Genomic DNA, 24,369 nt, shown 5'->3' on the forward strand with positions numbered 1-24,369 from the left:
TGTTTTTTTTGGAGGGAGTTGGTTTTTTTAAGGAATTTATTTATTTTTGGCTGTGTTGGGTCTTCATTGCTGCACACGGGCTTTCTCTAGTTGCAGTGAGCAGGAGCTACTCTTCTTTGTGGTGCACGGGCTTCTCATTGCAGTGGCTTCTCTTTTTGCGGAGCATAGGCTCTAGGCGCGTGGGCTTCAGTAGTTGTGGTCCACGGGCTTAGTAGTTTGTGTCTCGTGGGCTCTAGAGCACAGGCTCAGTAGTTGTGGTGCACAGGCTTCATTGCTCCACGGTATGTGGGATCTTCCTGGAGCAGGGCTCAAACCTGTGTCCCCTGCACTAGCAGGCGGATTCTTAACCACTGCACCACCAGGGAAGTCCTCACGTGTTTTTATTAGTTTCTCCCAAACATTATGTGACTTCTTCACATCAATACCTCACATATACTTCTGTAGTTTCTCCAGGGTTGATTGTGAGGAGGGAGCCAATAGCCTGGAATACTTTGCCAACTCATCAGAAAGTGCAAAAATAAATTTTCTACCCACTTTTTGCATTTGAAACAACCTATTCATTCATAGTCATTTTGACTTGTGTACCTTTTTGTATGTGTTCTTATGACTTTGTAGCTAAATCTCTGAGATTTACTCACTAAACATTGACTATCCAATTATTTAATATCAAATAAATTAAAAAGCTCTTTGCCTTTGTGTCATATATTTAATATCAAATAAACTGAAAAGCTCTTTGCCTTTGTGTATCACTTGACAAACATTTTCCAGAAGCTAGTACCTCTATTCCTAGCTCATAATAGAGGAAATAGGAAGAGGTAAAAGTAGCTTGCCCAAGGACATACATCAACCATCCATTAATAAACATAGGGGGAAGCATTCAATCTCACCAGTACTCAAACAAATTCATGATAAGTAGATCACTGTATATATATATATATACACCACATCTTCTTTATTCATTCATCTGTTGATGGGCATTTAGGTTGTTTCCATGCTTGGCTATTATAAATAGTGCTGCTGTGAACATTGTGGTGCATGTATCTTTTTGAATTAGAGTTTTCATTTTTTCTGGATATATGTCCAAGAGTGGGGTTACTGGATCATATGGTAGTTCTATTCTTAGTTTTTTAAGGAACCTCCCTACTGAAGTGAGCCAGTGAACAGTTTTGAGCAGGAGTGATATGACCTAACTTAGATATTAAAAATATCACAGTGACTGCACCAACTTACATTCCCACCAACATTGTACAAGGGTACCCTTTTATCCACATCCTCTCCAACATTTTTTATTTGTAGGCTTTTTGATGATAGCCGTTCTGACAGATATAAGGTGATACCTCATTGTGGTTTTATTTTCATTTCTCTATTAATAGCTGTGTTGAGCATCTTTTCATATGCCTATTAGCCATCTGTATATTTTCTTTGGAAAAATGTCTATTCAGGTCTTTTGCCTATTTTTTATTTATTATTTGGGTTTTTTTTTAATATACTGTGTTATATGAGCTGTTCATATATTTTGGATATTAACTGCTTATTGCTTGCATCATTTGCAAGTATTTTCTCCCATTCTGTAGGTTGTCTTTTTGTTTTGTTGATGGTTTCCTTTGATGTGAAAAAGCTTTTAAGTATAATTAGGTCCCATTTGTTTATTTTTGCTTTTATTTCTTTTGCCTTAGGAAACAGATCCAGGAAAATATTGCTATGATTTATGTTAAAGAGTGTTCTGCCTATGTTCTCTTTTAGTTTCAGGTCTTACATTTAGGTCTTTAAATCATTTTGAGTCCATTTTTGTACATGGTATGAAGGAATGTTCTTATCTCATTGTTTTACATGTGTCTGTCCAGTTTTCTCAGCACAACTTATTGAAGAGACTGTCTGTTCTCCTTTGTGTATTCTTGCCTCCTTTGTCATAGATTAATTGACCATAGCTGCATGGGTTTACTTTTGGGCTCTCTATTCTGTTCCATTGATCTATGTGTCTGTTTTTATGCCAATACTATGCTGTATGATTACTGTAGCTTTGTAGTATAGTCTGAGGTCTGGGAGGGTTATACCTCCAGCTTTGTTCTTTTTCCTCAGGATTATTTTGGCAATTCAGGGTCTTTTGTGGTTCTGTATAAATTCTAGGATTATTTGTTCTAGTTCTGTGAAAAAAATGTCATGGGTATTTTGATAGGGATTTAAATCTGTAGATTGCTTTGGGTGGTATGGCCATTTTAATAATATTAATTCTTGCAATCTAATAGCACAGGATATCTTTCCATTTCTTGGAATCATCCTCAGTTTCCATCATCAATGTTTTATAGGTTTCAGAGTATAGGTCTTTAACCTCCTTGGTTTAGTTTATCCATAGGTTTTTGTTTTGTTTGTTTTGTTTTGTTTTTTTACTTTCTCTTTCTGATATTTCATTATTAGTGTATAGAAGTGCAACAGATTTCTATTTATTGATCTTGTATCTTACAACCTTGCTGAATTTATTTATTAGTTCTAATAGTTTTGGGATGGAGACTTTAGGGTTTTCTATATAGAATATCATGTCATCTGCAAATAGAGACAGTTTTACCTCTTCCCTCCCAATTTGGATACCTTTTATTTCTTTTTCTTGTCTGATTGCTGTGGCTAGGACTTCCAATACAGTGTTAAATAGAAGTGGCAAGAGTGAGCATCCTTGTCTTATTCCTGAATTTAGCAGGAAAGCTTTCAGCTTTTCACCATTGAGTATTTTTGTTGGCTGTGGGTTTGTAGTAAGTGGCCTTTATTATGTTGAGATATGTTCCCTTTATACCTATTTTGATGAGAGTTTTTATCATGAATGAATGTTGAATTTGGTCAAATGCTTTTTCTGCATCTATTTATTTCTTTTTATTTATTTATTTTTGGCTGCATTTGGGTCTTTGTGGCTGTGCAAGGGCTCTCTCTAGTTGCGGTGAGCCGGGGCTACTCTTCGTTGTGGTGCGCGGGCTTCTCATTTTGGTGGCTTCTCTTGTTGCGGAGCACGGGCTCTAGGCACAAGGCTTCAGTAGTTGTGGCATGCAGGCTGAGTAGTTGTGGCTTGCGGACTCTAGAGCACAGGCTCAGTAGTTGTGGCGCACGTGCTTAGTTGCTCCACGGCATGTGGGATCTTCCTGGATCAGGGCTCGAACCCGTGTTCCCTGCATTGGCAGGTGGATTCCTAACCACTGCACCACCAGGGAAGCCCTCTGCATCTATTTAGATGATCATGTGATTTTTTTTTCTTTCCTTTTGTTAATGTGGTGTAACACATTGATTGATTTGCCTATGTTGAACTATCCTTGTGACCCTGGAATGAATCCAGCTTGATCATGGTATATGATCCTTTTTATGTATTATTGGATTCAGTTGGCTAATATTTTGTTGAGAATTTTTTCATCTATATTCATCAAAGATAGTGGCCTGTAATTTTCTTCTTTGTAGTGTTTTTGTCTGGTTTTGGGATCAGGGTGACAGTGGCCTAGTAGAATGAATTTGGGAGTGTTCCCTCCTTTCAGTTTTTTGGAATAGATTCAGAAGGATAGGTATAAGGTCTTATTGATATGTTTGGTAGGATTCCCCTGTGAAGCTTTCCACTCCTGGAATTTTGTTGGCTGGGAGTTTTTAAATTACAGATTCAATTTCACTTCTAGCAATCAGCCTGTTCAAATTGTCTGTTTCTTCTTGACTCAGTCTTGGCAGGCTGTATATTTCTAGAAATTTGTCCATTTCTTCTAGGCTATCCAATTTGTTGGCATATAACTATTCATAGTATTCTCTTATGAATTTTTGTATCTCTGTGATAGCATATATTATTTCTCCTCTTTCATTTCTTATTTTGTTTGTTTGGATCCTCTCTATTTTTTCTTGATGAGCCTGACTAAAGGTTTATTAATTTTTGACAAAGTAACCTAGGTTGTAGGTTTTTCCCTTTCAGGACTGTAAATATATCATGCCACTCCCTTCTGGCCTGCAAAGTTTCTGCAGAGAAATCAGCTGATAATCTTATAGGAGTTCCCTTGTATATGACTCTGTTTTTGTCTTGCTGCCTTTGAATTCTCTTTATCTCTAACTTTTGCCATTTTAATTATGATATGTCTTAGTGTGAGCCTGTTTGGGTTCATCTTGTTTGGGACCCTCTGTGTTCCTGTACCTGGATATCTGTTTCCTTCTTTGGGTTTGGGAAGTTTTCAGCCATAATTTCTTCAAATACATTTTTGATCCCCTTCTCTTTTCTCCTTCTGGAACCCCTATATATTGACACATTTTATATTAGCCCATAGATCTCATATGTTGCTTTTTTTTTCCCATTTGTCTTTTTGTCTGCTGTTCTAATTGGATGATTTCCATTATTCTATCTTCCAGATCATGTATGCATTCTTCTGTGTCATTTAGTCTGTTATTCATTGCTTCTCAAGTGTTTTCTATCTCAGAAATTGAATTATCTCTTCTTTATCGGGTCTTCCTTATAGTTCCTTGTTAAAATGATCCCATGCTTAGATCAATTCTCTTTCTTAATTCAGTTAGCATTTTCATTACTACTAACTTTTTGAACTCACTGGTAGGCTGATATCTCTGTTTCATTATTTATTTTTTCAGGGGCTTTCTCTTGCCCTTTCAGTTGGGAGTTCTTTACCATTTCATTTTGCTTAACTTTCTCTGTCTCTATGAATTTAGGTGAAACAGTTATTATCATGGTCTTGAAAGTGTGTTTTTATGTGAGGGCATCCCTGTGTGGACTACATGTGCCAAATATCTTTAGTGTGAGGGCTGGATTTGATGTGGACACAAGCCATGCCTTTCCTCAGGGTGTACTGGCCACTATCACCTTGATATGGGGTGTAGCTGGTCTTGTAGGAGCTGGAGCCTACACAGGGTGTGAGGTGGGATTTCTTCTCTGCTCTTTCCTTTGCCCCAGAGGTGGGGGGGTGCTATAATAAGTGGGGCTCATACACTTGCAGAGGTCCAGTGTGCTGCCTGTGTAGGCATCCACTCAGACACAGTCCAAGGTCACATTTTTTTCCCCTGTTGTAGTTGTCCCAGATCTAGTGCAAGGTTATGGCCTGGAGTAGGCAGGGCTGAAGCATTCACTCAGCTGGCACTGGGATTCATGGCATTGTGGTTGTGGGAATTGAAGCAGCTTCACTCCTGTCAGAAATCTGGGCTGCTTCTCTGGCACTGTTTGAGTAAGTGCCAACAATGGCCACTGCCACCCTACCTGGACCACAATCCAGGGCCCCAGACTGCCTTCTGTGTCCCTGCATGGAGTCTTTTCCCAGGACCTGGCTGCCATAAATCCAGTGCCAAGCTGTGGCATGGAGTGAGTGGGGCCATGGTGTTTACTCAGCTCAGATTGGGGAGCACAAGGAGGCAATAGCCACTAGGATAGACCTCTCTCTTCACCCTGTCTTATGGAAAGCCAGCACCCACATACTCCTCACAAGTGGAATCTGGGCTTCTCAAGCCATTCTGTCTGTCCCAGGAGTTCTCCAAACAGCCAAGGGAGCTTGTCTTCTCCATATAGGACCCTAGAACTTGGAAACCCAGTCTGTGGCTCTACCCACTCACTTCCCAGGGTGAGTGTCTGCCCATGTGATCTCCCTTTTCCCTTATTCCCCTGCCAGGGACACAGGTTCCAACCCAATGCCTTTCTTTTCATCCTACTTGATTACATGGGAATAATTTTTTCAGCCTTGGTTGTGAAGGAGTTCTTCTGCCAGGTTCCAGTTAGTTTTCCATGAGAATTTTTCCAAATGTATATATATTTTTGATGTGTTTTGGGAAGAGGGGTGATTTCTACATCCTCTTACTCTGCCATCTTGATCCCCCATTGAAGGGAATCTTTTTCTTCTTTCTCAAAGTTGTTTTGGCTCTTTGGGGTCTTTTATGTTTCCATGCAAATTTTAGAACTAGTTCTGTGAAAAATGTCATTGTTATTTTGATAGGGATTGCATTGAATCTGTAATTTGCCTTAATAGTATGGTCATTTTAACAATTTAATTCTTCCAGTCCATGAGCACTGTATATTTTCCATTAGTTTGTATCATCTTAGATTCCTTTTATCAATGTCTTATAGTTTTCCAAGTACAGGTCTTTTACCTCCTTGGTTAGATGTATTCCTAGGTGTTTTAGTCTTTTTGATGCAGTTGTAAATGAGATTTTTTTCTTAATTTCTGTTTCGGATAGTTCATTATCAGTATATAGAAACACAACAGATTTCTGTATGTGAATTTTGTATCCTGCAACTTTACCAAATTCATTGATGAATGCTAGTCATCTTTTGATGGTGTCTTTAGGATTTTCTGTATATTGTATCATGTCATCTGCAGACAGTGACAGTTTTACTTATTCCCTTCCAATTTGGATTCCTTTTATTTCTTTTTCTTGTCTGATTGCTGTGGCTTCCAATACTTCCAATACTATGCTGAACAAAAGCAGTGAGAGTGGGCATCCTTGTTTTGTTCCTGAATTTAGCAGGAAAGCTTTTAACTTTTCACCATTGAGTATGATGTTAGCTGTGGACTTTTCATATATGGCCTTTATCTTGTTGAGGTACATTCCCTCTATACACACTTTGCTGAGAGTTTTTAATCATAAATGGATGTTGAATTCTGTCAAAAGCTTTTTCTGCATCTGTGGAGATGATCATATGATTTTTATTCTTTAATTTTTTAATGCGATGTATAGATACCACATTGATTAATCTATGAATATTGAACCATCCTTGCATCCCAGGATGAATCCCACTTGATCATGGTATATGCTTTTTCAAGTTGAATTTGGTTTGTTAATATTTTGTTGAGGATTTTTGCATCTGTGTTCATCATCTCTGAGTTATTTAAATTTTTAATTTTAATTATGAAATATCTCAACATACAGATAACAATGTAAATTATGCTTTGAACCTAGAACTGAAATTAGACAGATATTAACAATTGGCCAGATTTTCTTCAGATCGTTCTCTTTTGTTTTGAAAAGAAATAAAACACCACAGATACCGCTAAAGTTTCATCTCTATCTCTTTCTCTTCCCTCACTCTCTAGAATTAACAACCATCCTATAATCAGGATTTACTATTTCCATGTATATTTTTGTATTTTGTGTGTTTATGTGTGTTTGAGTATGTGTAAATTATGTATGATATATATTATGTAGCATATATTCAGTATATCATAGTATATACTGTATAATGTATATATATTATGTATTTTACGTTTTCTAATTTTATACAAATATTATCATATTAGACATAGCCATATAGACATACATGGTTATATGTGTTAGTATTATCTATATTTTAAATTTTACAGAAAAGGCATCTTATTATGCATATCTTTTGCAACTTATTTACTCAGTCATTCTGATTTATCCATTTTGCTTTATGTAGTTCATTAATCTTAAATGGTATAGAGTTTCCCATTATATAACTAGACTAGGGTTTTTCTGTTCCTCTTCTCAGCAGTTTTATTTTCTTACTAATACAAGCAGTGTTGCAATGTATATTCTTGTATGTGTCTCCATGTTCACATAGGTAAGCATTTCTCTAGAGTGTATGTCTAGAAACGAAATTATTATGTGGTAGAATATGCACATCTTCAACTTTTAAGGTATTACCAGATTACTCTCTAGAGTAGTTGTCCTAATTTATTATATTTTTATAAATGTTTTATTTTTCTTTTTTAGGTTTTAATATAACTGCAGGGGTTGATGAAGAAACAGGATTTGTTTATGGAGGAAATGGCTTAAATTGTGGTACATGGATGGATAAAATGGGAGAAAGTGACAGAGCTAGAAACAAAGGAATCCCAGCCACTCCAAGGTAGTGTTTATTTTTAGTGCTTATATAGTTATATCATTTGTAAAACCACATACTTGTGGAATCTTCTGTTCTATTAACCATGAAATCTTCATGTTAAATCAGTCAAAATCTTCCTTCCTTTCCCCTACTTCCCCTTCCACGCACTCCTTTCTCTCCCCTAATATACACGTACACAATCCTCTTGATATAAGTCATCAAGTAAAGCTATCTGTTCTCTTCTGGACGTTCTCATGGGTTGACTACCTGCAGGCACCTCAAAGGAAAGTTTTATGACTTATTATCCCCATAGTTAAGACATTTCTTTATAACATGAAGTGTTTTCTTTGTAAGTATTTCATTATTATTATCTTTTGTAAATATAGAAAACAACCAGTTGTCCTGTCTTTTATGAAATCCTTTCACTTTCTGAACATTTTCCCCTTAATTTTTAAATCTTTTATCCCATCATTTCTTTTTATGATTTCAAGTTCTTACTACAATATCAAGTCTGAGAAACTATTTTCTTATTCCAAATTTTATCTTCAATCAGAATTGTCAAAAAAAATTATTGAATAGTAGTTGTCATTACATGTTTTACAAATTCTTTTAAAAACCTGTTTATTTTGGTGAGTTATTAGATCTTATACTTCCCTTTCATTTTCCTTAAAAATGAGCTTTCAAATTATGATTTTTACCTTCCCTGGCTTTCTTCAATTCAATATCCCGTATGTTCTATCTTTTTCACTGGAACTCTATCTCAGTATTCTCTGACTCCTACTTCTGCCTTTTTCCAGCAGCTATCTCCTTTTACTCCATAATCTCTATTCTACTTCATAGAATTTTTTTTAAATACATTAAGTTGGTAAGCAATGGCAAAGTAATAAGAGGAATGATTTCTTTTTTTTTTAATTGGAGTATAGTTGCTTTATACTGCTGTGTCAGTTTCTGCTGTATAGCAAAGTGAATCACAATTTCTTATATATGCAGTGCACATTCCTATAAAGTGAGGATTTTTTTATAGACAGTCATTTTTATAATGTGTTAGTTATATAATTCTTCAAAGCTGTTTTTTGAATGCCCTTTCTTAAAAAAAATATTTATTTATTTATTTATTTGGTTACACCGGGTCTTATTTGCAGCTCGCCAGCTCCTTAGTTGCAGAACGCGGGCTCCTTAGCTGTAGTATGTGAATTCTGATTCATTGCAGCATGCATGTAGGATCTAGTTCCCTGACCAGGGATTGAACCCGGGCCCCCTGCATTGGGCGTGGAGTCTTTCCACCGCACCACCAGAGAAGTCCCTGAATGCCCTTTAGATAGTACTTAATTTACTCATTGTCACAGAGTAAAATTTATTTTTAATTTTAGAGATGGGTCTGCTGTGGAAATTGTGGGCCTGAGTAAATCTGCCGTTCGTTGGTTGCTGGAATTATCCCAAAAAAATATTTTTCCTTATCATGAAGTTACAGTAAAAAGACATGGTAAGCTGTTTCTTTTGTTTACAAAGAAACTCCAAATGTACTGTCTATATTCTTAACCTACGTAATCATCATGTGACTCAACGAACTAGTATTAGAAAACTCTTAAGATTAAGGGGAAAGACAAACCGTTAATTTACTAGTATGAAAACTGTAACAAGCCTGATTACTAACCATATTTTTATAGCAACTTTGAACTGAGATATGAAGAGCATCATACTTACTTGTTTTCCTCAGTATGACTGTGAGCAAGTTAAGTTTTGGTGAACAATTATGAAATCTTTACATCTCTTTTTCTAGAGCAGTGCTGTCCAATAGAAATATAATTTAAGTCACATACATATTTAAAATTTTCTAGTACCTACATTTTAAAAAAGTTAAAAGAGACAGGTAAAATTAATTATGATTATATTTTTTATTAACTCAATATATACCAAATATTATTTCAACATGTAATCAATATGAAATTATTCATGAACTATTTTACATTCTTTTGGGGAGTACTATGTCTTTGAAATGCAGTATATATATAAATATATATATATATATAAATACAGTATATACTTCTGGCACCTCTCAATTCAAACTAGCCTCCTTTCAAGTGCTCAATAAAGATAATTTTATCAAATGTAAGAGTGATCCAAACAAAGACAAATGATCTGGGATCATTTGTTAGAGTCTAATCCGTTTTTGGTAATACAGTGAAAGATAATTTTTAATTTCTGGGTAGTGTTCTTCAGAAAGCCCTGACAGTTTTAAAAAGTGGATAATTTATTAACTAAATATTACTCTTTAGCTGTAACTAAATGTATGGGTTTCTTTGAATGCCTAAAACTACCAAGTCTTTTGTAATGTTTCAGGAAAAGTTGTGAGAGTCTCATATGATGAATGGAACAGAAAAATACAAGATAACTTTGAAAAGTTATTTTATGTGTCAGAAGACCCTTCCGATGTCAATGAAAAGCATTCTAATCTGGTGCATAAACGTGGCATATACAAAGATAGTTATGGAGCTTCAAGCCCTTGGTGTGACTACCAGCTCAGGCCTAATTTTACCATAGCAATGGTTGTGGTAAGTGATTTGTTCTGTTCTTTCCAAATTTCAAAAATGTTATTATGATAGTGTTTATTTAGTTCTGTATTCCCATTTGTTTTCAAATTCATTGAATTGCTAAAAAGTGCATTGTTTACCAGCTAGTTTTATATGGTCTTTTCTGATGAATAAAGCATTATGCATATCACCATTAACCTATAACATTTGGTGTCAAAAAATAGAAAATAATGGATGATGACTAATGAAGTTCTTCTCAATGACACACATAGAAAATGATGATATTTGTACAGCATGTTGGCCCAAATGGATTAGGTCGCTGCCAGATCCAGCTGCTTCAGTTAGCCCCAGGCCCTACCCAGCTGTCTTGAAAGCAGAGGGCATCTGTATTTCAGCACACCTGTGCCATGACCAGTGCCTCAGCACACTAGTTGGAAACATCTGGACTAATGAACTAATATGGGTAGCTTCAATTCACATTCCGTTTTCTTTGTTGTATTGCACTAATGAGTTCTGTCTAGCCAAGAATTCTAGACTCTCCTTATTTTCCCTATACCTAGTCTAAAAATACAGTAAAATAGAGAAGGTATGTGTTCTTCTATGCCCGCCTAGATGTTGCCACTTTGTCAAAAAGAGTATTAAATGTAGTATTATTAATTATAGTAGAATAAAAAATACTAAGGTACATAATGGTAGCTTTGATTCAGTGTGCATTTGATTTCATTTAACATTTAAAATTAATGCAGATTCTTAGTCACCAATGCTTTCTCTCCTTCTCTACATCACAAGTAAATTTACTCATACTATTGGAGTGCAAATCCTTCTGTATTATATTATGACCCTAAAAGCAAAAAATGAGTTCCAGATGAACTTAAAGGAAGCTATTGTAAATCTTCTAAAGAATGAATTATATGGGTTTAAATGTGTTCTGCCTTCACTGTAGCTGTGACAGCTTCATTCTGGAGCTAGTATACTTTCTTAAGTGACACAAGGAAACAATCACCTCAAACAGCTTTCCTAACCTCTAAGGCCAAGATCAGCATTTCCAAGTTGGCCTGATAGGATTAGGTCTGATTAGGCATCTGCACTTGATTTCTGACCGGCACTGTATTTTTAAAGTTTTCGTTATTTTCCAAGTTTATAGTCTATTTTCCAAAGTGGGTGGACACTAATTCTCTGTGATCTTAAAAAGTTTGTATATTTGTTTTTAACACTCATTAGGCCCCTGAGCTCTTTACTACAGAAAAAGCATGGAAAGCTTTGGAGATTGCAGGAGAAAAATTGCTTGGTCCTCTTGGCATGAAAACTTTGGATCCAGAGTAAGTTATAAGTACTAAGAATTTTGTTCATATTATACTTAATATACAATTATATTCATATTGGCATGAAAACTTTGGATCCAGAGTAAGTTAAAGTATAAGTATTAAGAATGTTGTGGATATTTTGTTTGTTTTTGTTTTTGTTTTTTTTTTGCGGTACGCGGGCCTCTCACTGTTGTGGCCTCTGCTGTCACGGAGCATAGGCTCCTGACGCGCAGGCTCAGCGACCATGGCTCACAGGCCCAGCCGCTCCGCAGCATGTGGGATCTTCCCGGACCGGGGCACGAACCTGTGTCCCCTGCAGCGGCAGGCGGACTCTCAACCACTGTGCCACCAGGGAAGCCCCATGTTGTGGATATTTTATTGCATCAAGCCATAATTTCTTTGCTTATCAATAAAATCTCTAAAATTGCATTCAAACTGAATTTTTAAAAATCCGTTTTGTATCTTCATTAAACATCAGTGTTCAAAATGCCTTTGTCTTGTCCTATATTCAATAATCAGTAAAAGAATTTTAATTTTATAAACTAATATGTCATGAATATTTTCTAATGCCTGTTTTTTCTGACTGTAAAGGTCATACATGATTATCATTAACATTGGAAATATAGATGTATTGTCTCCTCAGAGACAACCTTGATTTTCTAAATTGTTGCTCGTAGTAGTTCCTTCCATATTTCTAAATGGTATGTGTTTGCACCTGTTTCTTGATTCTTTTAAATATTAGACATTATTTGCTTACTGCTTGCGATGACAGATGAGGATTTAACTCTGTCCTTACCTTGCCACAAACCCTTTCCATCCTCTCTAAGTAATTACACCACTATTTTTACTGAAACCAATAAATAATTTTGTTTTTATGATTATGTGTTTATCTTATTTTGTATTTCTTCTCTTTTTCAATTTTTTTTGAGTTTCTAATGACCTTTCTGTTTTTCTTCTACTTTTTTGCTTTAAAGCTTGATACCCATCATCAATTTGCTCTTTCATGTATGAGAGATCCTCATTTTTGTAGTACCTTTACCTTTGTAGATTTCTCCTGACTTATTATGTACTCATTTCAGTCTTGAGATGCAAAATTTTATGTGTGTGTACTTATCTGCATTCTAAAGTATTCTCAATATTTTCAGAGGTGTTAAGAACCACTGGTCAAAACTAAAACCCACAGTAAAAGCTTACTCATTGCAAGTTCTATCTATCTCACTAAAAGAAAAAAAAAAGTAATAATTTAATTAAACAGAGTGTAGATAACTGTCTTGTATTAAATGTTGCAGTGTTTGTAACTTTAATTTGTAAGTATGTGTAAATTGTGTGCATTTAGTTGCTATTTATAATCTAATAATGTACCAAGTTTACTTAATTTTAAAATAACTTCATGGAGAAGTTTAAAAAACAATCTTTCCAATATATAATAATTAATAAAACCTTATCTTTAATGTTTACTAATTCAAATTATTCTGTGTATATTTTAATTATTATAAGTATATTAGAGGCCTAGTGAAATAATTAAATTCAACCAATATTTAGTGCCTCCTTGAAGGCAAGATATCTGTATATTTTATATTTTTTGTATTAGGCAGTAAGTGTTTCTTAATCATTCCCTAACACATTCTGAATTCAGTATATACTAATTTAAGGTTAAATGGATGATGAGCTTTAGTCTAGAGATTGGAAAACAAAATAATTTGATTAGTTCTTACCTTTGCTATTAGGAAATTTTTCTAATGCTTTCCGTGTAATGGCTGATCTTTTTTTAACCTAAATTTCAATTATTTTGCAGTGATATGGTTTACTGTGGAACTTATGACAATGCCTTAGACAACGACAACTACAGTCTTGCTAAAGGTTTCAATTATCACCAAGGACCTGTAAGAATTTAATTTTTCTTCTTTGAGTTTTCAATTAAAGTTATTTTTCAAATAATTTTTGATATCCACAGCTCTTTTTTTTCCTTCACTTTTAAATTATCTTTTTCAGGAGTGGCTGTGGCCTGTTGGGTATTTTCTTCGTGCGAAATTATATTTTTCCAAATTGATGGGTCCCGAGATTACTTCAAAGACTATATTTTTGGTTAAAAATGTTCTTTCTCGACATTATGTTCATCTTGAGAGGTAAGTCGTCAGGGCATGTAATTTTCAAAATTAATGTTTAAGGGCTTCCCTGGTGGCGCAGTGGTTGAGGGTCCGCCTGCCGATGCAGGGGACGCGGGTTCATGCCCCGGTCCGGGAGGATCCCACATGCCGCGGAGCAGCTGGGCCCGTGAACCATGGCCGCTGGGCCTGCGCATCCGGGGCTTGTGCTCCGCAATGGGGGAGGCCACAACAGTGAGAGGCCCGCGTACCGCAAAAAAAAAAAATTAATGTTTAGTCTATTTATTAGCTAGTAAATGACATTTCCTTAGAATTCATTTCAGTATATTCTATGTGAAATTTGAAAGCTTTACTCTTTAACACAAGTTCTATGTAATTTTCAACTTCTTTTAATTATTTTAGGTTGTTATTTAATTTAAAGACTTGATATTGCATGATTTATACATGTGGTGGAATAGTCTTTGGTTTTTAAAATTTAGCTGATATTTTTGGGTATGGTTAGCACAGGATAAATACAAAAACTAAAAGTCTCAGGCTGGGCCTTTTGAGTTAACTGATTTAAAGATATATCAATAAATAATCTTCAGAAATGATTTCATTATAATTAAAATATCAGTGTTGGTGTTTTGACTATTTCAAACCCATTTGTCACCTCCTTTGTCCTAATTATTAGCAGATAAATAGTATCAGAGTTATGTGTATTTATAAGATGATATAACTCAGTCAAAAGGTATCTTAATTTCACAAGTTCTAGATTAAACCTAGATATATGTACATCTTATTGCTCAGAATAATTATGCATAAATATGCATAAACAACATAGTTTTATCTCCTCTATTATAAGAACATGAGGGACTTCCATCTAGCAACATGAGTGTTGCCAAAATTTTTCTTTTTATTTAAAGTTTTTTTTCATTAGCTTAAGTATAGTCACAGAAACCCTAATCCTGTCACACTTCTGCCTCATCTAGAGATTAAGTCTGAAGTCTGTGTGATGTGAACATTCTTATATTCCATCCTTTACTGGCCAAAGTATTTCTCAATATTTGCATTGCTTTTCTCTTTCTTCCTTTTTTTCCACGAGGAGTAAGAATATCTTGCACTGCAGAGATGATTCTTCTATTTTACCTATAATCACATACTTCCTACCTGTTCCATGACCTTGTCAAATAGTTATCCTTTCTTGGTATTCCACTTGATCCCTCCTTCCTAAGCTACAAAGATATCTGTCAGCCTATCCTAAAATAAAGTCCCTTCATGCTGTTCCTGCCTCAAGCCTTGTTTTATCATTCTGTTCTCTTTTCAGTACATTTTCTATACAATTAACCTCATTTATTTTTCTTTTCTGACACCCAGTCAGTCATCACCACGTACAATCTGGCTTTTGTTTTGCCCTCACCACTCTGGTGAAGCCACTCAAGAAGATCCTTTCTGGTTCCCAGATCCCATGGCTTCCTTTCACTTCTCTTCTTTGATCTGGCTATAGTATTTGACATTGTTGCTTTCCTCTTTTCATGAAAAACATTATGCTAGCCACAGCATTAGGTTTCTCTTGTTAACCTAGTAATAGTAACAACTATAATAATAGCAAATAATATTTATTGAGTAGTTACTATCTTCAGATATTGTTCTAAATGCATTCATATAACATTACTCATTTCATCCAAAAAACTATATAAAATAGCTACTACTATTATTATTATCCTATTATTGTTATTCACATCTCCACTTACTAGCTATGTGGCTGTGCGAAAGTTACTTAGCTTCTCTGAGCCTCAGTTTCCTCATCTTAAATGGATGTGCTGGTATTGTTTTGAGGATTAATATATTAGTACATGTAACACGGACGAGATACTAACTCAAGATATGAGCTACTGTCTCTATTTTATAAATTAACCTTAGAAAGTTAAGTAATTTATACAAAGTCAAATGGCAAGTAATTTGGTAGAGCTCTTACTGAACTCCAGGCAAGCTGACTTCACAGGCTGTGCTCTTAACCACTACACTATTGGCTCTATTTACTGTTTTTCTGGCTTTGCTTCCTGGCACCTAAATATGTTCATTCTCCAAAACTCTATCCTTGATCTTCCTTTCTTTTCTATCTGACTTGTCTTCTGTTATATTTCACCTAATTTCACATCTTCACTCTTCAGGTAATTTTTAACTTTCATAAACTCCACTTCTACTTTTTAGCTACCTGATAAACTTGTTACCTCAGATGGCCTTCTGCCATCACTCATTTTCTCTCACATGTTTTTTCTTCCTATAGTTCCCATCTTTGTTACAGTATTACCATTATTCATGCTCTGCAAGCTTAAACACCCCAGGTACTTTTAAATTTTACTTCATTACCTCTCCAGAACATCCAGATAGTTGTCGAGACTTGATTATAGTTCTGTTCCTTCTAACAGCCCACCGTGTTCCTTTCTGTTGCCAATGCCTGATTTGTAACTCATAACCTTTTCTATGGACTAGGCAATAACCTCCATACTTCCACTCTCTTTTCTCCATTTTGGCATATTACCCCAAACAAGATCAATCTTGTGGAAATATAACTCACAATTTTAATCTTATGTTTAAAAATCTTCAGTAACTCCCCACTGGCTACAGAATGAAATCCAAATTCTTTAATTCCCACAATTTTTTCTCAAACTACCTTTCCATTTTTATTTCTTGCTGTTTCCTGTAGCTACTTTTGATAGCATAATATTCTTTAACTATGAGCTTTGGATTCAGATTGAATTTCAAATTCTGTCCTTGCTGCTTATTTTTGCATGGGACTTTGAACAAGTTACTTAACCTCTCTGAAATAAATTTCTTCATCTATAAAATGAGAATAATATCTCATTACTTGCTGTCAAGACTAAATGAAAAGATAGATCAAAAATACTTGTCACCTGTGGGGAGGTGCATGGCTAGCACTGTCCCCACTAAGTCCTCAAGCCTTGTTCTCTTGGCTACATGAGGCTGGAAATGATGGAGTTCCGTGTCACTGCTTTCTACTGCTTTACCCTAATATGTAAAACTTTTTCCTCAATAAATGATAGAATAAGTAAAAAAAAAAAGTCACAATTCAAGAAATGGTTTCATCTAAAGTGCATTATTACTTTTTAAATTGTCTATAGAATCTGTAGTAATGTCAATATTCTCATTCTTGATATTGATAAGTTGTATTTTCTCTTTTTTTTTCCTGATCTGCCTGGCTAGAGGCTTATCGATTTTATTGGTCTTCTTAAAGAACCACCTTTTGATTTCATTGGTTTTCTTTTTGTATTGGTTTTCAGTTTCTATTTTATTGATTTCTACTCTACTTTTTATTATTCTCTTCTACTTACTTCAGGTTAATTTGTCTTTTTCTGTTTTTTCAAGGTGTAAGTTGAGGTCATTGATTTAAAGACCTTTCTTCTTTTCTAGTATAGGTACTTAGTGCTATAAATTTCCCACTATGTACTAAATTAGCAATACCCCAAAATTCTGATGTGTTGTGTTTTTTTTTTTAATTCAGTTGAAACACTTTCTGTTTTCCCCTTTGGTTTCCCCTTTGACTCATGTGTTATTTAGAAAGGTGTTATTTAGTTTTCAAGTATTTGGGAATTGTCCAGAGATGTTTCTGTCACTGATTTCAAAATTAACTCTATTGTGGTCAAAGAATATATCTAATATGACTTATCTTTCTAAACTTATTGATACTTATTATATGATGCAGAATATGTTCTAACTAGGTCACTAAACTCTTTGCAAGTGAAAAACTGTGCCTCCTGCTGTTGTTGGGTGGAGTGTTCTTAAAATGTTGACTAGGTCAAGTTGGTTGGTAGTGTTATACAAAGTACTCACAGATTTTCTGTCTACTTGTTCTGTGAGTTACCTAGAGATGGATATTGATTGGCATTTTCTGCTACAATTATGGATTTGTCTATTTCTCCTTGGAGTTGTATGGGTTTCTGCTTCAGGTATTTTGAAGCCTTATTATTAGATGCATAAGTGTTTGGAATTATTATGTTCTCTTGATGAATTGACCCTTTTATCATTATGAAATGAATTTCTTTATCACTGGCAATATGCCTGTGCTCCAAAATCTTCTTTGTTTGATATTAATATAAGCACTCCAGATTTTTTTGTGTGTGAATTTGTTTTTTTAATGGAAGTATAGTTGCTGTACAATATTATATGTTACAGGTGTACAATATAGTGATTCACAATTTTTAAAGGTTATACTCTATTTATAGTTATTATAACTCCAGATTTCTTTTGATTAGTTGTGAGAATGATATATATATTTCCATATTTTTGCTTTTAACCTTTTTGTGTCTTTATATTCAAAGTAGGTTTCTTATACATAGAGCATATAATTGGGTCTTATTTATCTATGCAGCCTGATAATCTCTTCCTTTTAATTGGGATGATTAGACCATTTACATTTAATGTGATTATTTATATGGTTAAGTATAAATCTATTTGCTTTCTGTTTATCCTGTCTGTTCTTTGTTAGTTTTTTCTTTTTTCCTGCTTCTTTTAGACTGATTATTTTATTTCCATTTTATCTCTTTTGTTGGCTGATTAGCTATTCTTATTTCAGTTTTTTGAATGTTTGCTTTAGGTGTATAGTATACATCTTTAACTTATCATAGTTTACTTTCAAGTGAAGATATAGTGCTTCAGGTGTACTATAAGAACCTTAAAATAGTATAGTTCCATTTCTTCCCTTCAGACCTGTATGCTATTATTGTCATCTATTTTGCTTTTACATATATTATAATGCCCATACTACATTGTTATATTTTTCTTTCAATCAGTTATCTTTTGAGGTTATTTAAATAATACAGAAAAAAAGTCTTATATAAATACATAGTTGCCAGTGTTCTTCATCTCTTTGTGAATATCCATATTTCCATCTGGTATCATTTTTTTCTGACTAAGGACTTCCTCTATTATATCAGGTCTGCTTATGATGAATTCTTTAAGCTCTTGTATGTCAAAAAAGTATCTGCCTTCATTTTTTGAAAGGTGTTTTTGTTGTGTATAGAATTCAATGTTGACAAGTTTTTCTTCTAGTACTTTAAAGTTGTTGCACTATTTTGACAAGAAATCTGCTGTCATCCTTATATCTAATTTGCCATTAATTTCATTCAGTGTGTTTTTCATTTCATACATTGTAGTTTTAATCTCTTGAAGTTTGATTTGGGTCTTTTGTATCTCTTCCATGTCTCTGCCTAATATTTTGAACATATGGAATACAGTTACAGTAACTATTTTAATGCCTTTGTTTGCTAATTGATTTCTGGGTTGGTTTCACTCGTGATATTCTCTTATTATGGTTAATATTATCCTATTCTTTGCCTATTAGTGTTTTATTGGATGCTAGATGTAAATTTTACTTTCTTGGATGTTGGATTTTTTTCTGTATTTCCATAAAAATATTCTTGAACTTTAGTTTGGAATGCAGTTAAATTATTTGGAAACAGCCTGATCTTTTCAGGACTTGATTTTAACCTTTTTTGGACCTAACCAGAACAGCATTTAGTTCAGGACTAATTAGTCTACACTAATGAGTCAACACTCATCTGAGTTCTCTATCCCATTTCCCTAAAATTACAAAGTTTTCAAATCTACCTGGTGGGAATAAGCACTGTTCCTGACCCTCTCTGAATGGCAGGTACTACTTCATCTAATACTTTTGGGTGGTTCTTTCCACATCCTTGGTTAGTTTTCTCTTGTGTATTTGCTAATGATTATGCTGCGAATACTTGAGTGGGACCCTTTACATGTCTCCAGAGTTCTCTGTTTGTGCAATTATCTCATCTCTAGTACTCTGACCTGAAAATTCTAGCTGTCTTCGTCTTTCTGGACTCTCAATTCCATCTCTTCAGCTCAAAGAGTCTGCCAGGATCCACCTGGGTTCCCCTCCCTTTGTCAAATCCTAGAAGCTCTCTCAAGACAGGAAGGTATAGTAATCATAGGACTCACTTCAATTTTTTTCTTATTTCTTAGGAATCATTCTTCTTTGTTGCTTAATATTCAGTGTCTTAAAAACTACTTATACTCTGCTGTCACCACCACATGGACCCAGCTCACCCTGCTCTAGCTCTGATATCCCATGCTGGGGTGCCACAAGACATAGATGCCCTCTTCACCTTCCTTGGGCCTGACAACCCCATGTAGGCCACTCTTATGCATGGATGCTCTCCTTGCACCACTTGGGCTCTGGACTACCCCCACCCTTGCTGTGAACTCCTTCCTCATACCCCCTAGACTCTAACATTCTACTCAGTGCTACTCCTGCTACCCTTCTCTCCTTCCCTCCTCAACTGTAGTTACTGACCTTCTTGGTCCCACCTAATGACTTGAGGAATGAATTTTTCAGAAAGCAAGGGAAAGGGGACTTCTTTATACAAGTATGGGTATCTTCCACGTTCTTGTGTTCATATCCAATTATGAGCAGCATTTAATGGTTCTGTAAGTTTGTTTTGTTTCTTAATTTTGATGCTATATTAGTTTGCTAGGACTGCTGTAATAAAGCACCACAGACTGAGTGGCTTAAACAACAGAAATGTATTGTCTTATGGTTTTGGAAGCCAGAAATCTGAAATCAAGGCATTTGCAGGACCATGTTCTGTCTGAAGGTACTAGGGAAGGATCTCTTTCAGCCCTCTCTCCTAGCTTCTGCCATTTCCTTGGCTTGTACAGCATAATTCCAGTCTTCTCATGGCATTCTCCTTGTGTTCATGTTTGTGTCCAAATTTCCTTATTTTGTAAGGACACCAATCATATTGGATTGGGGCCCACCCTGATCCACCTTAACTAGTTATATCTGCAACAACCCTATATCCAAATAAATTCACATTCTGAGGTACTGAGGGTTAAGACCTCAACATATGAATTTTGAGGGGGACACAATTTAGCCCATTATAGATACTCAGGAACCCAACTTCAGTAATCTGACATGTTACTCTGAAGTAGTTTGAACACTTGAAAATGAATAAGTTTTCTATGTCTTCTATTTCTCTATGACAGTTTTTTGAAATATGGTACCTAGCTGATATTATTATTAATTATTATTCAAAATATTGCCATATTTACCTAATTGAATCATTTTTTCATTTTTATTATGAAATATTTCATATCTTCAGAAAAGTATATGTAAGTTACAAAGCATAATAATGAAACAAAAAATGAACCAAGAAAATGAAACATTACAGAATTCTGTAATTTTTTAAATTTTCATTTCATATTTAAGGGATTACATTACATCAAAATGAAGAATAAATTTGATATGCTAATAATGCTGTGTTTTGATAGTGAGATCTGGAACAAGTCATTAACCTTCATAAACTTCTCTTACCTCCTCTATAAATAGGAATAGTTATGATACCTACCTTATAGAGTTGCTGTGAGCATTTAATGAGATAATGTATATAAAGCACTTAGTATTAGAACATAATAAATGCACAATAAATACTAACTGTATTATTATTCAGGATAATGAGAAATTAGTATGGAAATTTAGATTGTTTTTAATTGGCATTCTTTTCCTAGTCATAATCCAGTGTTTCTTCATTATTTCATATTCATTTTATAATTTTTGTCAAGATCAAACATAACACAGTCACATAATTACAATTTGAGTCTCATAAACTTACTCCAAAAGAAATAAAATTAGGCCTGAGAGGATGTTTGTATCTATACTTATATATTGCTTGGGATGGTAGTTTCCTCTGTTTTTAATACATAAAGGGATTCCTTTGTAATTGAAAGTCTTAAATCCAAAAGATTGAATATCAAAGAATAATTTCAATCTAAATTCTTTATACGTAAGCTTTAGGATATTCTGTTTTATTTTGTAGTAAATGAGTACATATTGTTTTCTAAAAGAGAAGACAAAAGCACCCAGGTGTATTGCCTATTTTGTTAATCCAACAAGATATGTGTTTGATTATATCTCATAAAATGGCTTTTCTTTCTTTAAGATCCCCTTGGAAAGGACTTCCAGAACTGACCAACGAGAATGGCCAATACTGTCCTTTCAGCTGTGAAACACAAGCCTGGTCAATTGCTACTATTCTTGAAACACTCTATGATTTATAGTTGACTCATGCATATGATTGCATTAAGTATGCAATCAATTTTATTGTTGAATGCAAGGTAATAATGTAATGTAAATGCTTTATCTGCACATGCTAAAGTCATTCTTAAAATCTCATTCATATAATACTGATGCCCAATTTAGGTAAGACTGTAAAGCATTAGTTTTTCTTTTTCTTTTTTTCTTTTTTTAAATAGGATGTTTGTCTTTTGAATTCAGGAAGTATTCTTCAAATGCCTAGAAAAATCAATAATTTGAAATCCAGAGTTTGAAAACGAAAAAATCATGTAATCTTCTATTTGTACATAAGTGAAAATGAAATATGACAATGTAATAATGAAAGAAATGAAAAAGTATCTTTAAATGGTGGTATATATTTTCTTCAGTAACAATATATACCAAATAGGCTGTGGTTAATTAATACTTTTACTATGGTATTTCTAGCACCTTCCACACTGCATTCAATAGATACTAAATGAATGCTGAATCATAGAAGTGTCCACCTGCAATATATGTTCATAACTGGAGCACAGATGTTTATAATGTGCTTTTATTTTTTTCACTGATATATTAACATGTTTTTAATATAATGAATTTCAACAGTATATTTAACATAATTTACTTGTGCTAATGATGCATAGGATATATGAAAAAACCACAAAGCATTAGGAATTTATTTTCTAAAAACAGTTTTATAAAATTAGTCTTGAGTGCCAGTGTCCTACTATGAGATGGTTTACCTTTTCGTAACGCAAATTGTTGGCCATGTTTGAGAACTTTAAAGACAAAAAATACTATATTAGTTTTCTAAAACTTAATAACTATTTTTTGTTTGTGTGTAAAAGTGTATTATACTGGTTTCCTAGTAACCAAAATGTGTTGACAAGTTTAACATTGAGAACAATCTTAACATAATATAAATAGAGATATGAATTCAGTAATTATCTTAAATTCAGTATAATCATTTGAAAAGCTTTTCATGGTATTTTAACATACCTTAAATCTGGAAAAGTCATAAAGGAAAAAGGCTTTTAACATTTATATGATTTGACATTTTTTGACAGTACTTATTTTCTAGATGAATTTTTTTTTTTACTGTCTGTTTTTGTCTCAAGAAGGCTCTTAAATTAGATCATTATACTTACAGTTGAAAGGAAATAGTTGCAAAAATCCATTTCATTATTCAATTGTGTATTTATAGTTAAAATAATGGTGCAATAACACTCTTCTCAGCTAGAGGTCACATATCCAACCACCTTAACTCTGCAGAAGGAGTAAAAATAAAGAAGAAAAACAAGTAAGCTAAAACTTCTGGGTAGTAAAAATGTAAAAATGCTTCAGATACCAAATACCCATTCTCGACCCTCCTTTAGTTTTAACTAGCTTTGTTCCTGGTTTCCCAACCTAAAGCAGATTAAATCCTACAGATTTAACGACCATTGTGATAGTAATCTGACCACTGTCTATAAACACATTGATTTCCAAGTTTCCCTTCCTTCTTTATTGCTCAATGTATAACCTTCTCTAACCTGTGCAGTTAAAAAGAATGACCTTCCTTGAGAGGCAGAACCATTAGTCATCAAAGATTCACATAGTTCTATTGTTCTAATTTAACTCCTATATTAAAAGTGGTAAGAAAAGTAACCGAAAACCAACATTAAATATGTTAAATATAAAAGCAAGAAGCAATGGCTGGCTGATGATTAAATGTGATAAATAAATAAGTAAATGAATATATTAACTCAAATAAATAATTGTCAAACAAGTTGACAATTTTAAATACATAACCATATTGGGTTATCTATGGTAGGGCAAATATCCACCTCAGTAAATTTTTAGGATATCGTGTTGCAGTAGAAAATTAAGTAATTCATATTCCTTACTAGGAATATTAATGAAAGAACATTGTTATAATCTGCATGACCTATTTTAAAGTTTAAGAGGTATGTTACACATTACTTCATCAAAGGTTGTTAAAATAATAGTTTTAGACTTTAGAGGGATAAATGTTGACTAAAAAACATTTAAATAGAATACTTCATTCCTGAGTGATGTTGGACGAGGTACCATTATATTACATATTGAAAATGGTTCTGTGCCTTGGTTCTTAATTAATTCAAATCATTCTTACTTTTTAACTTGAGAAGTTTGCCAGTTTAACCAGTATGCTGTGATAATTTAATACATTTCAAAGATAATTGAGGAAACATGAGACCTGTCATCGTGTCTATGAGCATTATAACCTATGTGAACTGCAATGCATTTCTGATATGTCTTCAACTGCTCTATCTAGTAGGCAAATGTCATTTTTATGTCTGTGTGCCAAGAAAATAAAAATCTTTTCTAAAGGACTATATTTTGCATTTATTCCATTATTTGCCAGTTAACTAATTTGTTGATGCTGACTACTACCATTTATTCAGGGCTTGCTTATTTTGGGTGCTTTATCTTTTGGCAGGATGTGTGGGGACAAAGAGAGGAAGAAGAATTTTAGGCTGTTCGGTAATTTATTTAATTAGCTATGTTGAAATTAGAAGCAAAGTTAACTTTTGATGTACAAACT

The 24,369-nt window shown here is 34.1% G+C and overlaps 1 protein-coding gene across 1 annotated transcript in view; it reads left to right on the forward strand.

Annotated features, from left to right (window-relative positions):
* The window catches only part of AGL (amylo-alpha-1,6-glucosidase and 4-alpha-glucanotransferase), a 78,983-nt gene extending 54,825 nt beyond the window's left edge, over positions 1 to 24,158 (forward strand). The window contains exons 28-34 of the mRNA XM_027114454.1: positions 7,675 to 7,810; positions 9,157 to 9,269; positions 10,127 to 10,338; positions 11,539 to 11,636; positions 13,417 to 13,504; positions 13,614 to 13,747; positions 21,691 to 24,158. Of these exons, the coding sequence (XP_026970255.1) occupies positions 7,675 to 7,810; positions 9,157 to 9,269; positions 10,127 to 10,338; positions 11,539 to 11,636; positions 13,417 to 13,504; positions 13,614 to 13,747; positions 21,691 to 21,808 (899 nt within the window). The 3' untranslated portion in view covers positions 21,809 to 24,158. The remainder of the gene's footprint in view (positions 1 to 7,674; positions 7,811 to 9,156; positions 9,270 to 10,126; positions 10,339 to 11,538; positions 11,637 to 13,416; positions 13,505 to 13,613; positions 13,748 to 21,690) is intronic.
* The last annotated feature ends 211 nt before the right edge of the window (positions 24,159 to 24,369 follow it).

This window comes from Aethalodelphis obliquidens, unplaced genomic scaffold (assembly GCF_003676395.1).
Source record: "Aethalodelphis obliquidens isolate GAN/ISIS:26980383/991018 unplaced genomic scaffold, ASM367639v1 scaffold13, whole genome shotgun sequence".
Lineage (NCBI taxonomy): Eukaryota > Metazoa > Chordata > Mammalia > Artiodactyla > Delphinidae > Aethalodelphis > Aethalodelphis obliquidens.